Source organism: Manis pentadactyla, chromosome 13 (genome assembly GCF_030020395.1).
Source record: "Manis pentadactyla isolate mManPen7 chromosome 13, mManPen7.hap1, whole genome shotgun sequence".
Taxonomy (NCBI): Eukaryota; Metazoa; Chordata; class Mammalia; order Pholidota; family Manidae; genus Manis; species Manis pentadactyla.
Window position 1 is genome coordinate 101,241,319 of NC_080031.1, and position 13,309 is coordinate 101,254,627.

Below are 13,309 nucleotides of genomic sequence, written 5' to 3' on the forward strand. Positions count from 1 at the left end.
CTTCCAGTTCCTACCGGAAGTGTCGAAGCGGAGACGTGAGCCTGAGAAGATTGGATTCGGCTTGCAGGATTTGGGAGTTGCGGACGAGTTCGCTTTTTCCTCTGTGCTAGGGCATCGCCTCTATAGCGCTCTGAACCCTTTCCGGTGTCCGCCTTACTTCGTTCTCTGGTCCTTTGGCTCCTGTCCCTGAAAGCCGGCCTCCTGCCTCACCATGCCCCAGCTCGGACTCCTGCATAGGAGGGCCTGGACTTACCTGCTCGGCCAGCTCCTGCGGCCTCCTAGTGCTGTGTGCATCGGGGAATTCCATTATCATAGCCAGGTGAGCCAGACGGAAGTAGCTCCCATCTGTGGGGGCAGGTTCTCCAGGTCTGAAAGCATGGACTCGCGGCCTGTACTCCAGTAGTATTACAATTGGTTTTTATTGCATGCCCACTATGTACTGGCATTGAGATAAGCGTTTTAGATGTATTGTTGTTTAAACTTGGTAGCAATCTCGAGAGGTTGGTATTATTTGCATATCACAGTTGAGGAAACGGAGGCTGCAAAGTTGCATAACAAGGGAACATTTTAATACTGGTCCACAATTACTTATCTGAATCTCCTGTGTCCAAATACATTACATTTTCATAAGCGATATATATATGAGTATTCCCACTGAGATGACTGAAGACGACCATAAGTAGACGGAGTTCATATTAGAATTTACCTCAAAATGAGGCTTAAAAAAAAAGCATTTTCTGTTTTCAGAGATTTTTGTATTTTGGAATTGCAGAGGAGAGATTTTGGACTTGACCTGCCATCCTTTGGAGAACAGAATCTGCCAAAGTATGGAATTACCACACCCTTCATATTTCTGGAGAGGCATACAGCCTGCTGGTGATAAACAAAACCAATTATTCTGTTTTTATCTTGGGAAAGACCCTGTTGTCTTCCTAGCAGATGCTTTGTGCTATCGTAAACAACAGGGCTCAGATTTTTTGTTATTAAATTTCAGTCACAGCGTCCTTCCAGTCTGATTTTGAGTTCAATCAGAAAAATCCATTTCTTTTCATTCCACGGCATGTTTTGTGTCCTGAAGCTGATTCTCTTCTGCCTACAAGTTACTTTTTCTCCCATCTCCAAGCTTAATGACCACTGTCAAATGATTACTTTCACTCTTTGAGTAGGAACTGAGTACTGGAGAAGATCATACTAATTCCTGCCCCTTGATTGCTCATGTGGTAATGGTGGGTTGGTTTGTTCTGTGCCTTCATTATTCTCAAGTGCTTAAACTTTTTCAGACATTGAAAAACTCCAAATAGAGTGACAAAGTTTGTATGGTAGAGACCTGACCTCATGTTTATTATTTATATGAATATTTGGAGAAATTAAGAATTGATCGGAATAAGAGGGAAGTTCTTGGGTTCTTTCTCTCTGCTTCCCCTGCTTTCTACTGAACTTGTAGTTTTGCTAGGTGGGTTTCCTTCATTTGACACTATTCAGGGTATTTCAAATGCAGATACAATGTGGGTTTTTGGAGAGGGGCTATGATTGGAATGGATAAAATAGTGTCTGGACTTCCTGTTGCTCAGGACCAAAGGTCTTTGTAGGTTGGAGGTTGGTGGTCCATAGGGCCAGAGATATCACAGGTCTGGCCAGCCTTGAGAAGAGCCACATCTCACACTCAAATCTTCTTCTGCCAGGTTGCTGAGGCCGTGTTAACGTCCCAACTGAAACCACATCAAGAGAAATCTAATTTTATTATCAAGACCCCAAAGGTAATGCTTTTTGCCTCACCCTGTCCCATTTGAGTGCTTTGGAGGACTGCCCTCTGGTCTGCTTGTCTCTTGCTGACCCCTTTTAATATCCTTTTAGACAAGTTTAAGAAAAGCACTATTCTTGAGGTAGTTGATGGGGCTCAGAGTCATTTGAACTCAGAGGGATTTCAATTCTAGACCTTAGATTATAGATGTGTTTAATTCTGTCTTAAATGGACTTGTCTTTTTATTCACTATGGTTGCTTTTGGTTTCTAGGGCACCAGAGATCTTAGTCCTCAGCAGATGGTTGTGAGGGAGAAAATTCTCAGTATGGTTGTTAGCTGCTTTAAACGTCATGGAGCAAAAGGTTTGGATACCCCAGCATTTGAGCTAAAGGTAAGAGGCATAGAAAGTGCTGGAACCCCATTCCTTCACCTGCCTTTACTTTCCCAACAAGCTTCTAGTCTGTGTTCTGGAGTCCTCTTTTGAACTGTGACACTTTCTGTTTGTCCCCTGAAGGAAGTGCTCACAGAGAAGTACGGAGAGGACTCTAGGCTCATCTATGATCTGAAGGATCAGGGTGGAGAGCTATTGTCCTTACGCTATGACCTCACTGTATCCTTCTGAGTGCTGGGATCTGACTTACCTCTTTTCAAACCCAGAGGGCTTTCTTTGACAAAAAGAACAAGAATGACCCTGGGACCTCTCAATGTCTGTTGGCAGCAGCTTTCGCTTCCAGTTTCTTCCAGGAGGCAGTTCTGTCAGTGGAGGCTGGCTTGGAGTACTGTCATTCAACTTTAACATGTATCAGAATCCCTTCGGGAAGCTTGCAGAAACAGATTCTGGGCCACCAGCCTCTATTCTTAATTCTGTAGCTAAAGTGGGGTTCAGCAATCTGCATTTTAAACAGGCATCTGGGTAATTAAGATGCAGTTAGTCCTTGACCTACACATTAAGAAATATTGACATAGAAGATGTAATCAAATCCAGTTTCTGAAGCTTGAATATTTGGAGAAATTAAGAATTGATCGGAATAAGAGGGAAGTTCTTGGGTTATTTCTCTCTGCTTCCCCTGCTTTCTACTGAACTTGTAGTTTTGCTAGGTGGGTTTCCTTCATTTGACACTATTCAGGGTATTTCAAATGCCAAGCATTGTTATGCCTTGGGGATAGGGAAAAACAAGACAGAGAAAGTCCTTCTTCTCATCTTTGTGGATGAAATCCAATTGATAGAGGCCCAGTCCTCCCTAATGTCAGTTCACTGGACCTTTGGATGCAGTATTCTTCCTCCTTAACCTGTTTATGTGAGGTCCCTTTTGCTCGTTATCTGGCCATGAATAAAGTGAAGAAGATGAAACGCTACCATGTTGGAAAGGTGTGGCGGCGGGAGAGCCCAACCATAGTCCAAGGCCGCTACAGGGAGTTCTGCCAGTGCGTAAGTGACCCGATGGAGGCAGTCTGGGGGCTCAAACGCAGGAATTGGCTGCTCAGGAGAGTTTCTTTTTTTCCTTTTTCTTTGCTGTAGGATTTTGACATTGCCGGTCAATTTGATCCTATGATCCCTGATGCAGAGTGTTTGAAGATCATGTGTGAAATCCTAAGTGGGTTGCAACTGGGGGACTTTGTCATTAAGGTGAGGCCAGGACAGGACTGAGAGGAGAATTCTGGATTTGGCCTGATGCTGTCCCAAAACATAGGTGAATCCAGCCTTTAAGTCTGTAGTTTCAGAACTTTCTTAATACAGCTGTTGCATTTCATATATGTCAGTATACAGTTATCATCTGAAATCTCCTTTCTGTCACTTTTATGAGTCAGGAAAGTAGGTACTGTTTTGAGGGAAAGGGCATTAACAAGGCATTTGGGTTATTTCCACTGAGTTCATAGGTCAGTGACCGGAGGATTTTGGATGGGATGTTTGCCGTCTGTGGTGTTCCTGAAAGCAAGTACCATGCTGTCTGCTCCTCAATAGACAAGCTAGACAAGGTAACAAAGAAGGCATGCTTCAGTAGATCTTATCAGAGTTTCTGCCTTGCTCTCAATTCTATACCCCTAGAGAAAAATAAGGAGATGGTGGCTGGGTACGAGGAGGGTGAGGAGACATTCTGAAGCAAGACCTGAGTTTGGCTGTGCAGTGGGGATTGTGGCTGGATTTCCTAAGCTGCCTCTCTAGTGACTTTGTTGAGCACAGTGCTGCTCTTGACACACATATTGAATGGAAGTGAGTTGTCCTTTTCCAGTTAGAGAAGGAAGCATCTTGGGGCTGGGCTAATGTTTGGGTATTTGTACAGATGTCTTGGAAAAATGTGAGACATGAGATGGTGGAAAAGCAAGGTCTGGCTCCTGAAGTGGCGGATCGAATTGGGGACTATGTCCAATGTCATGGTAAGAACCAGGGTTTTCAGAGCTGTATGATGGAACCAGGGTGAGGGTGATAGGTGAACAACTTCTGTCTCTGAAACAGCTCCTTTCCATAGAGATGCTAAGTTTCATAGCCTAGCCTGAATTTAACTCCCCTTTTATTGGAACCATTCTTTGTCCTCATATGGCAAAGGTAGAGGCAGAGGAAGAAAGCCTGGTCATGTGTGGTCAGGATCCTTTTTGTTGTTGTTCTAAATGAGGAGGGATAAATTTGGATGAAACACATGTGGGTGAATAGCAGACCTTATTTCTCCCATGTCTCCCCAGGTGGGATGTCCTTGGTAGAGCAAATGTTCCAGGATCCTAAACTGTCCCAGAATAAGCAGGCCCTAGAGGGCTTGGGAGACCTGAAGCTGCTATTTGAATATCTGACTTTATTTGGAATTGCTGAGAAGGTAAGCTGCATGGGGAGTGGACCTCCTACAGGGCTCGGGGGCTCTCAGGGTCCTGAGTCATGTCTGGGACTGACTGTAACCTTTCCCCACAGATCTCCTTTGACTTAAGCCTGGCTCGGGGTCTAGACTACTATACAGGAGTGATCTATGAAGCAGTGCTGCTACAGACCCCAGCTCCGGCTGACGAGGAGCCCCTGCATGTGGGCAGTGTGGCTGCTGGTGGGCGCTACGATGGGCTGGTGGGCATGTTTGACCCCAAGGGCCACAAGGTGCCATGCGTGGGGCTCAGCATTGGGGTGGAGCGGATCTTCTCCATTGTGGAGCAGAGGATGAAGGTAGGTCCTGGGTAAGGAAGGGTGGAGTGGGGCTGAAGGCCTAAAAGCTCTCGTGTTTCTGGAGGTGCAGTTGGACTGTTTTTGTGATGATTCTTTTCTTGTTTTTTGGAATTACTCATGCAAAGGAAGATTTTATTAGTTTTATTTTCTTCCCTGTCTTTTATCAGACATCTGGTGAGAAGATACGGACCACAGAGACTCAAGTGTTTGTAGCCACACCACAGAAGAACTTTCTCCAAGAACGGTTGAGGCTAATTGCAGAGCTTTGGGATGCTGGGATCAAGGTATGCTGATGTCCAAGCCATGTAGGTATATGTGGAGTTCAGGCACCAGGCCCAATTTTAGTTTATGCCTAGAGCAGAGCAAGACCCTTCTGGTCTTCACTGGAGTATCTTCTTTGGGTTGGAGGGCTAGCTGGTTATTTCTTTAGAAATGTTGGCTCCTGGAGTTTGAGTGATGTAGTCACTTCTAAGCCCTCTACTCTTATCTTCACCATTTTCAGGCAGAGCTACTGTATAAGAACAACCCTAAACTACTAACCCAACTGCAGTACTGTGAGGACACGGGCATTCCACTGGTGGTTATTATTGGTGAGCAAGAACTGAAAGATGGGGTCATCAAGCTCCGTTCAGTGGCCAGCAGGGAGGAGGTGAGTGGGGGCAGGCAAAAATAGAAGGGATCAAGTATTTCTACCTATCTTAGATTCTTTAAGAAATATTTGTCTTCTGGCTGAGGAAATACCTCCAAGGCTAATAGTGATAAAGATGAATGAAGAACCACCCCAGGCAAACACTGTAGCCACTGAGTATTGGCTGGGTGGCAGAAGAAGGGCAAATGAAACCTCAGTGGGTATTTCTAGACTAATCAACAAAATTGACATAGATCCCATGTTTGAATCCCTTTAGTCTTGAGGACATACAGTCTCCAGGTCAGCTTGAAGCCCACATTTCTCCCTACTAGTTACATAAGTAGTGAGAGCAGCTGCAGAGTAAATGAATCCAGAAAAGCAGTGGCTAAGTAACTGGTATCACACTCTAGTTCGTTACATGAAGGTTCTCTTATGTTTCAGGTGGCCATTAAACGGGAACATCTTGTGACTGAAATTCAGAAGCGACTGTCTGAGTCTTGATCCTTACCTGATTGCCATCTGCTGCTCTTTGTAGCAAATGTTTTATCTAGGACTGAGTTCCTGATGGACCTCACAACTGCTGGCCAGGATGGGTGGCAAGTGCCTCCGCCTCCTCTGTCCTTCCTGGATACAGAACTATAGAAGGCCCTAGGGACTCCTGGGCTAGAGCAAGCAGCTATTCTGCATGGGCGCAGATGGCTGGTATGTGAAAGAGACATGTCCTACTTGCAGATGCAGGTAGCAGATTTAAAGGCCATTAAATGCTGCCAAGAAGTGCTGGGATTGTTGCTGTGAGCAAGGTTCTAGGAGAGTCAACCTCAGGCTGAGGTAATTCTGAACCATTGAGATCAGAAGTCAGATACTTAGCCTTACACTGTGGCTTCTGGACCAAATTCTGGGGATTTGTCTACAACCTTCCCTTGGTCTATCCATCCAGGGAGTTTTTGAGAGAGCAAGGAAGGGGCAAATGGCTGCTTTCTGCTTTGAGGACAGAGATGCTATCTCAAAGGCACAGTAGTGCCCATATTCATGTATATGAATGCCTAACCACTAACAAAACCAGGGTGAGGCTGTTTAATAATCTTGAGTGTTAAATTTAATAGGTGACCTAACATCATGGAGGTCTGATCTTTTGAGATTTTGGAGACCATTTCCTGTGCCGGAACCATTGCTGTGACTGTTCCATGTTCTGCCATTGAGGTGACTGTTCTAAAAGTGGTTGGATAATGCATTAAATAAAATATTAAATGTAATGGTTTGGGTAATCTGTTATCAAGGGATTAGTTTGTATAGGCCCTAGAAAACGCTTTATTGTGCACTGGAGAATTCTAACTGAACTAGAATTAACCTCCCTTGGGGTCACACTTCTGTCCCCCACGCCAAGGGAGCAGCCAGTTTCCCCCATCCACTCTTACCCCGCAGCTTGGAGATACAGTCATGTTACTAAATCAACATATAGTGAGCCATCCACCAGAGTTCTTCACTCTAGAGTGTTGCTGATGATTGGCCTTCCTAATCCAATCGTGTTGATTAAATTGTGCCCTATAGATTGAGTGATTATAATGTTCCTCAGTGGAGGGAAAGATGATTAACCAAGTGGTAATAGCGTTGCTTTCAAGATAAAGAGACAAAGTGCAAAAGGCACTTTCCATATGTGTGTTGGGAAAGCTTCAGCCTTTGCAAACACTGGTGTTGCGGGGCCTTATATTTAGTGCATACAGGTAAATGGGGCATCTAGAGCCCCTATTAACAGTGACTCTGCCTTAAAAAAGGTTCAGGAACTTTTGGCAGTGCACGCAGAATTGATTCAGACTAGATAAGAGGGCATTGATCTGAACCTCAATTTCCCCGTTTGTAGAATAGACGTGTTGGACTAAGCAACCTTGTGATGCTTGTTTTGAAAGGGCCAAAAAAAAAAGGGAAACGTTTGCAGGTGCCCGTACTTCCGTGTTGCCTCATATTCACCTTGCGCATGCGCCATTTCCTTGAAGCAGAGGCGGAGCCGACAATTCTGTTTGAGAAGCTTTCCAGTTCTTAGAGCGTGAAGAACTCGGAACTCTCCGTTTATTGGACGGCAGCCTTGCTTTACGGCTCAGGTCCGCTTTTTCCGGCATTTTCCGGCTCTCCATTCACTTCGCAGTGAAGATGGCGTCGGGCAGCGGGGTAGGTGGTGTGTGTGAGGAGGCGGCTTCTGGGGGCTGAGTAGGGGGTGGCTTCCTAGCGCAGAATATGCCGCACCCGTCTGCCTTCTGACACCTCCTTGAGATCCAGCGACACGTGTTCAAGAGTCCCCTCGTAAGGCCCTGGCACAGGGTCAGTAGAGTCGCGGAGGTCTCCGGTTGGGGTCCTGAGGCCACTCAGCCTCCTGGTGCTGTCCGGAGACGCTTCGTTCTGGACAGGTCCCGGGGCCGCCTTGGCTGCCAGGACGTGGTTGCCTATTTCTCTAGGGGTCAGATACGATTAGCGACGAATCTTGAGCGCTTTTTTCCCCCACAGACAAAAAACTTGGACTTCCGTCGAAAGTGGGACAAAGATGAATATGAGAAGCTCGCTGAGAAGAGGCTCACGGAAGAGAGAGAAAAGAAGGATGGTGGGTGCCTGTTCCATCAAGGTCTAAGGGTATCAGAGGTGATGCTGTGGCTGGAGAGCGGGTGGAGAGTTGAAATGCCCCGTCTTCCTCTCCTGTGTAACCTCTGGCAGAACGTTGCTCACTGGTCCTTGATTTCTTCACGCATAAAATGAGAGCGAGGAGATGGACTGAAGTGGTTTGGAGGTGCTTTCCAGCTCTGTTGCCCTCCGCTTCCTTGCCCTCCCTTGCTTGGCTCATTTAGTACTTCCCAAAGCACAGGTAAGAGACTGAGATCTTAATAGTGACACAGGAGAAGTTAAGTGGAGTTTTTGGCTGCTGTGCATTACTGCTGTTGAGGAGTCCCTCTTTCCCTGGCAATTGCTTAAATCAAAGAACTGTCCCAATCAAACCCATCCCATGAAGTCTAAGGAGAGCAAGTTTACACCAGGAAATGGTGGTTTTAGTCAGTGTTGAGTAGGGCTGTTCTCTGCTTTGTACAATATCACGGAATTGATGTTCCTTTCCTAGATAGGGATTCCACTATACAAAAAGAAATGTCTTCTTTTCTTAACTGTTTTCAAACTTGTGCATTGTTCTGCTTTACTTCTTCACCACCTTGCACACACTATCCATTTTAGTTTTTATGTTACTTGCATAATAGCGGTTGGTATGTAACAGGTATTTCCTAAATGTTGGTCCCCTTTTTAATTTTCCTCAGCTCCCAGAGGATTCCTTTCTGTGTTATGCTTGGGGTATCTGTCTGAAAGCATTACTGAGTGTCCTTGCTCTCTTAAAGGGTTGCTTTTTGTGAAAATTCAGAATTCCTCCCTTCAGTTCAGTTAATAAATAGAAATTATTGCTTTTAGACTGGTTGGAGTAAAGCGGAGAAAAGCTGTAGAGAGTTAAGGATTACTTACCTTTCTCCTGCATTCGGATTTTCCCTAGCTGCTGCTAGAAGCGCCTGTTGTATCCCTTGCTTCAGGTTTCAGAAAGAAATGTGAGCACACCTCTGGATGAGTTTCATGCATTTCTTTTCTGGTTTAAGGAACTGTGATATTGAAGGGACTTTCTTCCCTGTTATATTTCAGGAAAACCAGTGCAGCCGGTCAAGCGGGAGCTTCTCCGGCATAGGGACTACAAGGTGGACCTGGAATCCAAGCTTGGAAAGACAATTGTCATTACCAAGACTACCCCACAATCTGAGATGGGAGGGTGAGTGGTTTTCCATCTTTTTCAGCAGCCAGGAGCAGATAGAGTAAACTGTCTATGTTGGTTTTATGAAGTGTTGAGGAGGGTCTTTGGCCCTAGACTTACAACTTTGTTGCCTATAATTCCAGTCCTTAGGTTTGTTTTTCGTTGCCCCTCAAGTTCTCAAGTTAACGTAGTGGTGTCTCAAGGAGTGGTTACTCTGTAGGTATCTCCATATTAACACTATAACTACTATTTAATATTTTAAAAGGGATTCTTTGTTCTCCTGCCAGAGGAAGAAATGAAAGAAAGGACTACCGAGGACATCTTTGGGGGAGAAATTAGGTGAAGCAAGAATGGGGCCTAGAAGCTGGTGATGTATAAAGGGGGTTGAGGTTCCAGAATGGTTGCCAAGGCTATAGTTGTTAGGATTGCCTGATTGTGCACCTTCCTTCTAGAGCAAGACTAAAATCTGTAGGAAGAAGGCTTTCTTTTGTTCACCACTACTTCTCTGTCCGTTTAGGTCTTTCAGTAAGATGGCAAAACAAATAGTAATGAGTGACACATCTTTGCGCTGCTTAGTAAACCCATTGTTGTCATTCCTCTCTGTATGTTATCTGTTGCCATGTATATTAACAAATGAAGCAGCATGAAAAAATGAATTGCTCATGATTTCTGTGGGTAAGGAATCTGGGAATGGCTGACCGACGTGGTTCTGGTTCAGGGTGCCTCACAAAACTTCAGTCGAGGTGTCTGCTGGGTCTGTATTCAGCTGAGACGTAAGTGGGGGTGGAGGATGTGCTTCCAAACTCTCCCATGTGCCTGTGATTTGGAAACCTCAGTTCCTTGCCCCACGGGCTTCTCCATAGTGCTGCTCACAAGAAAGCAAATGGCTTTCCTGGAGCAGGTGATCCACCTGGCAGCCGAAGACAGAAGCCATGTTTTTTTTATAACCTCATCTCGGAAGTGGCATAGTATCAGTTTTGACATATTCTGTTGGTCACATAAATCAACTACAAACTAGGAGGGGGCTACACGGGGTTGGAATGTCAGGAAATTGGGGGTTATTGAGGCAACCATCTTGGAGACTGTCTACCATGCTCTTCCAAGAGCTAAACCTTTACGTGAATGAGAATTGTCTCCTTCTAAAAAGGAAATTTTACCTAAAAATGTGTTTCTAGGTTGAAAACGGTAAGATCCCTGTAACCACATTTTGCCCAACTGCTGCTCCTTTCTGTCTGCTAGGTATTACTGCAATGTCTGCGATTGTGTGGTGAAGGACTCCATCAACTTCCTGGATCACATTAACGGAAAGAAACGTAAGGCTTGGAGGTAGTTTGTGACCGGGGCTGGGTTTTGGGGGTGGGGTGGGGGGTGGATGGTTTCTGTTGGGCTCCTTTGTAATGCCTGGCGAATTCTCCCATTGCTTCAGTACAGGCCATCCTTTACTTCCTTACCTAATGTTTTTGGAGGCCATGAGGTGAGACACTGTTCTAGGCTCTCACCAAGCCATGGTCTTCTGGGCCCAGCTGTCCCCACTGGTGTGCGTCAGTAAGGGCAGTTGAAAGCCACTTGCGTCTTGTTATCTGAGTCAGCTCCTTCTGGAAACAAAGCCAAGGGAGTTTCTTCCAGCTGTAATTACTTCTGCTGTGTGTTTTATGGGATCCATGTCAGGAAAAGTCTTTTTGAGGGCCTGAGGGTGTTGTAACAACGTCACCTTCTTTATTGTTGATCCTACCCAGATCAGCGAAACCTGGGGATGTCTATGCGTGTGGAGCGCTCCACCTTGGATCAGGTGAAGAAACGTTTTGAAGTCAACAAGAAGAAGATGGAAGAGAAGCAAAAAGATTATGATTTTGAGGAAAGGATGAAGGAGCTCAGAGAAGAGGTGAGGCTCTGCTGCCATTTTCTTTTCCCCTCCTAGGCTTTGAATTTTATGTTGTAAATCATGGAGAGGCTCTCTTCCTCGTCACCTCCCATCCCTGGAGGGTCATTGTATGTCCTGAATCTCTGTATAATAGGGAAACATTTATTGTCCTTTTTTGGGATTCTCATCATCTGAAGGAAATGACTCTGAACCTCTCCTTTTTTCTGGAGTCTTTGGCCCATACTTTTTACTACAGGACAGATGAACTAAATGTACCTAGTCTCCAAGAGGCCTGTGGCACTGGGTCAGAATTCCATTTCCTCCATTTATTGGCTGTGAATCCTGGGCAAGTTATATGACCGCCCTGTGCCTCGGTTTCCCCATAATAGACACACTAGTATATAACACACATAGAGCACAGTTCTTAGCATGTACTACATGCCTCACAATGTTAGCTGCTGTTACATGTTTTGTCCCATAACTTTGTTAAGATCTAGAGATGAACTAGAATGTAGGATTGAAGAGTGCACTTCACAGGCTAAAACTTCTCTTTCTTGGTACTTCCTGAACTTTCTCATTCCTGGTCATCTTTCCTGTGGTTTTTCCTCTGCTCTTGAAATTTTACTTGTCTCTAACTATTTTCTCCTAAGGATAGAAAGGAATCTTGAAGCTCACCTGTCTCTTTCAACATCTGGCCAGGAGTCTGAACTGATTCTGAGTGATTTCCCCCCTAGGAGGAAAAGGCCAAAGCCTACAAGAAAGAGAAACAGAAGGAGAAGAAAAGGAGGGCCGAGGAGGACTTGACATTTGAGGAAGAGGATGAGATGGCCGCTGTGATGGGCTTCTCTGGCTTTGGTTCCGCCAAGAAGAGTTACTGAGGCTCTCTGTGCTTGTCTCTTTGCTGGGCTTAACCCTGTGTGTGGGGGTGTCATTTTTCGGGGGTACTTGGGAAAGTCCTTAACAGTGGCAGTGGGGAGGGCTAGAGGGTGGGTGTTCATGGTTACCCTCTGCCTTGGGAGAGAGCACAGGAGGCAGAGGTGATGCTGTGGCATATTCCTTCAGCCTCAGTGTATCACTGGAGTCACAGCGCTTGTGCCCATTTGAGTTCCCAATAAAGAAAAACCTCCTTTTCTGAGGCTGCTTCCTCAAAACTTCCCCTGCATTTTCCCCTCTTCATCTGTCCAATATTTTCTCTGAGCATCCTACATTTATCCTGTGTTCTGCATTTGTTTTAATTTAACTCTTGCTTAGCCTGCAGTGGAAAGGTTCTCTGGGCTGCCAGTTTCCAGTCGGTGGCATATCCTTCGCCAGCCCTACTTTCCCCTACACCCTCCCTGGGATTCTCCGGCCACCTGTGCATGCATGTATACTGCCTGGGTCAGTGATACGCGTGGATGTGTGTGCATGAATCTGTCACATCGAGGGAGCCTGAGTTAGAGCCTCAGAGCACGACTGCCTTGGTGCCTGATGTTCTTGGCTTCCTCAGTGCATGTAACAGGACATTAAATGGATGAGTGTTTGGTGTGTTTTTTGGTCTGGTGAGTTTTTTAACCTTTGTTTTTTGATATGTAGAAGGTTCAGCTTTTCCTGTTTGTTTCATTTTATTGAGGATTACTCTGTTTTTGTCTTCCTTGTAAGCAGGCTCTTGGAAGAACCTGTTTGATGCAAAAAAGAAAAGAAGAAAAAAAAACCTCATATGGGAGCCCTTGGGTCTCAGAGGCTGTTCAACATGTATAATAAATGGCATTGACTGGGCCTATTTCACATTTGGGAACATTCCATATTTTTCCCTGTGTATTGTTTTTTTCTTCCCACACTGAGGATTTCCATATAGAGCTTATTCTCCCTTCATTTGAGCCTTGTCACTTTTCTTCTAGGTTCCTCAACAAGAGTTGTATTTTCCTCTGATGGGATCTGTGTCCAGAGGAGTTTGAACAAAACTTTTCATATAATTTTAGTCTCCTTTGATCTTCTGTTTTTTGGAACAGCAGAGCTCAGGGATGAAGTTAGTGTTTACCTTGTTATCTGCAGTTAGGCAGGCACAGGGTCACTCAGTTTCAGCACTTGACCTTTTGGGCTGGGTAATTCTTTACTGTGTGGGCTCCCTTGTGCATTGTAGGAATGTTGAGCAGTATCCCTAGGCTATACTCACTAGATGCCAGTAGCATCCGCC

General features: G+C 45.3%; 2 protein-coding genes across 3 annotated transcripts; both read left to right on the forward strand.

Moving 5' to 3' along the window:
- Positions 1–34: 34 nt before the first annotated feature.
- Positions 35–6,765, forward strand: LOC118917879 (histidine--tRNA ligase, mitochondrial). Of its 2 annotated transcripts, none has more exons than XM_036896175.2 (13): positions 35–319; positions 1,683–1,757; positions 2,014–2,133; positions 2,257–2,352; positions 3,046–3,171; positions 3,262–3,369; positions 3,621–3,719; positions 4,025–4,118; positions 4,422–4,549; positions 4,642–4,884; positions 5,052–5,168; positions 5,387–5,533; positions 5,954–6,765. In XM_036896175.2, the coding sequence occupies exons 1-13, from the start codon at positions 212–214 to the stop codon at positions 6,011–6,013; spliced, it is 1,521 nt and encodes a 506-aa protein (XP_036752070.1). In that variant the 5' UTR covers positions 35–211; the 3' UTR covers positions 6,014–6,765. The 2 variants fall into 2 exon arrangements, with proteins under 2 accessions (XP_036752070.1, XP_036752077.1); XM_036896182.2 differs by having other exon boundaries at positions 5,387–5,474.
- Positions 6,766–7,542: 777 nt separating this feature from the next.
- ZMAT2 (zinc finger matrin-type 2) lies at positions 7,543–12,915 on the forward strand. Its single transcript, XM_036896368.2, has 6 exons — positions 7,543–7,675; positions 8,009–8,102; positions 9,170–9,293; positions 10,515–10,588; positions 11,012–11,157; positions 11,871–12,915. The coding sequence occupies exons 1-6, from the start codon at positions 7,658–7,660 to the stop codon at positions 12,012–12,014; spliced, it is 600 nt and encodes a 199-aa protein (XP_036752263.1). The 5' UTR covers positions 7,543–7,657; the 3' UTR covers positions 12,015–12,915.
- The last annotated feature ends 394 nt before the right edge of the window (positions 12,916–13,309 follow it).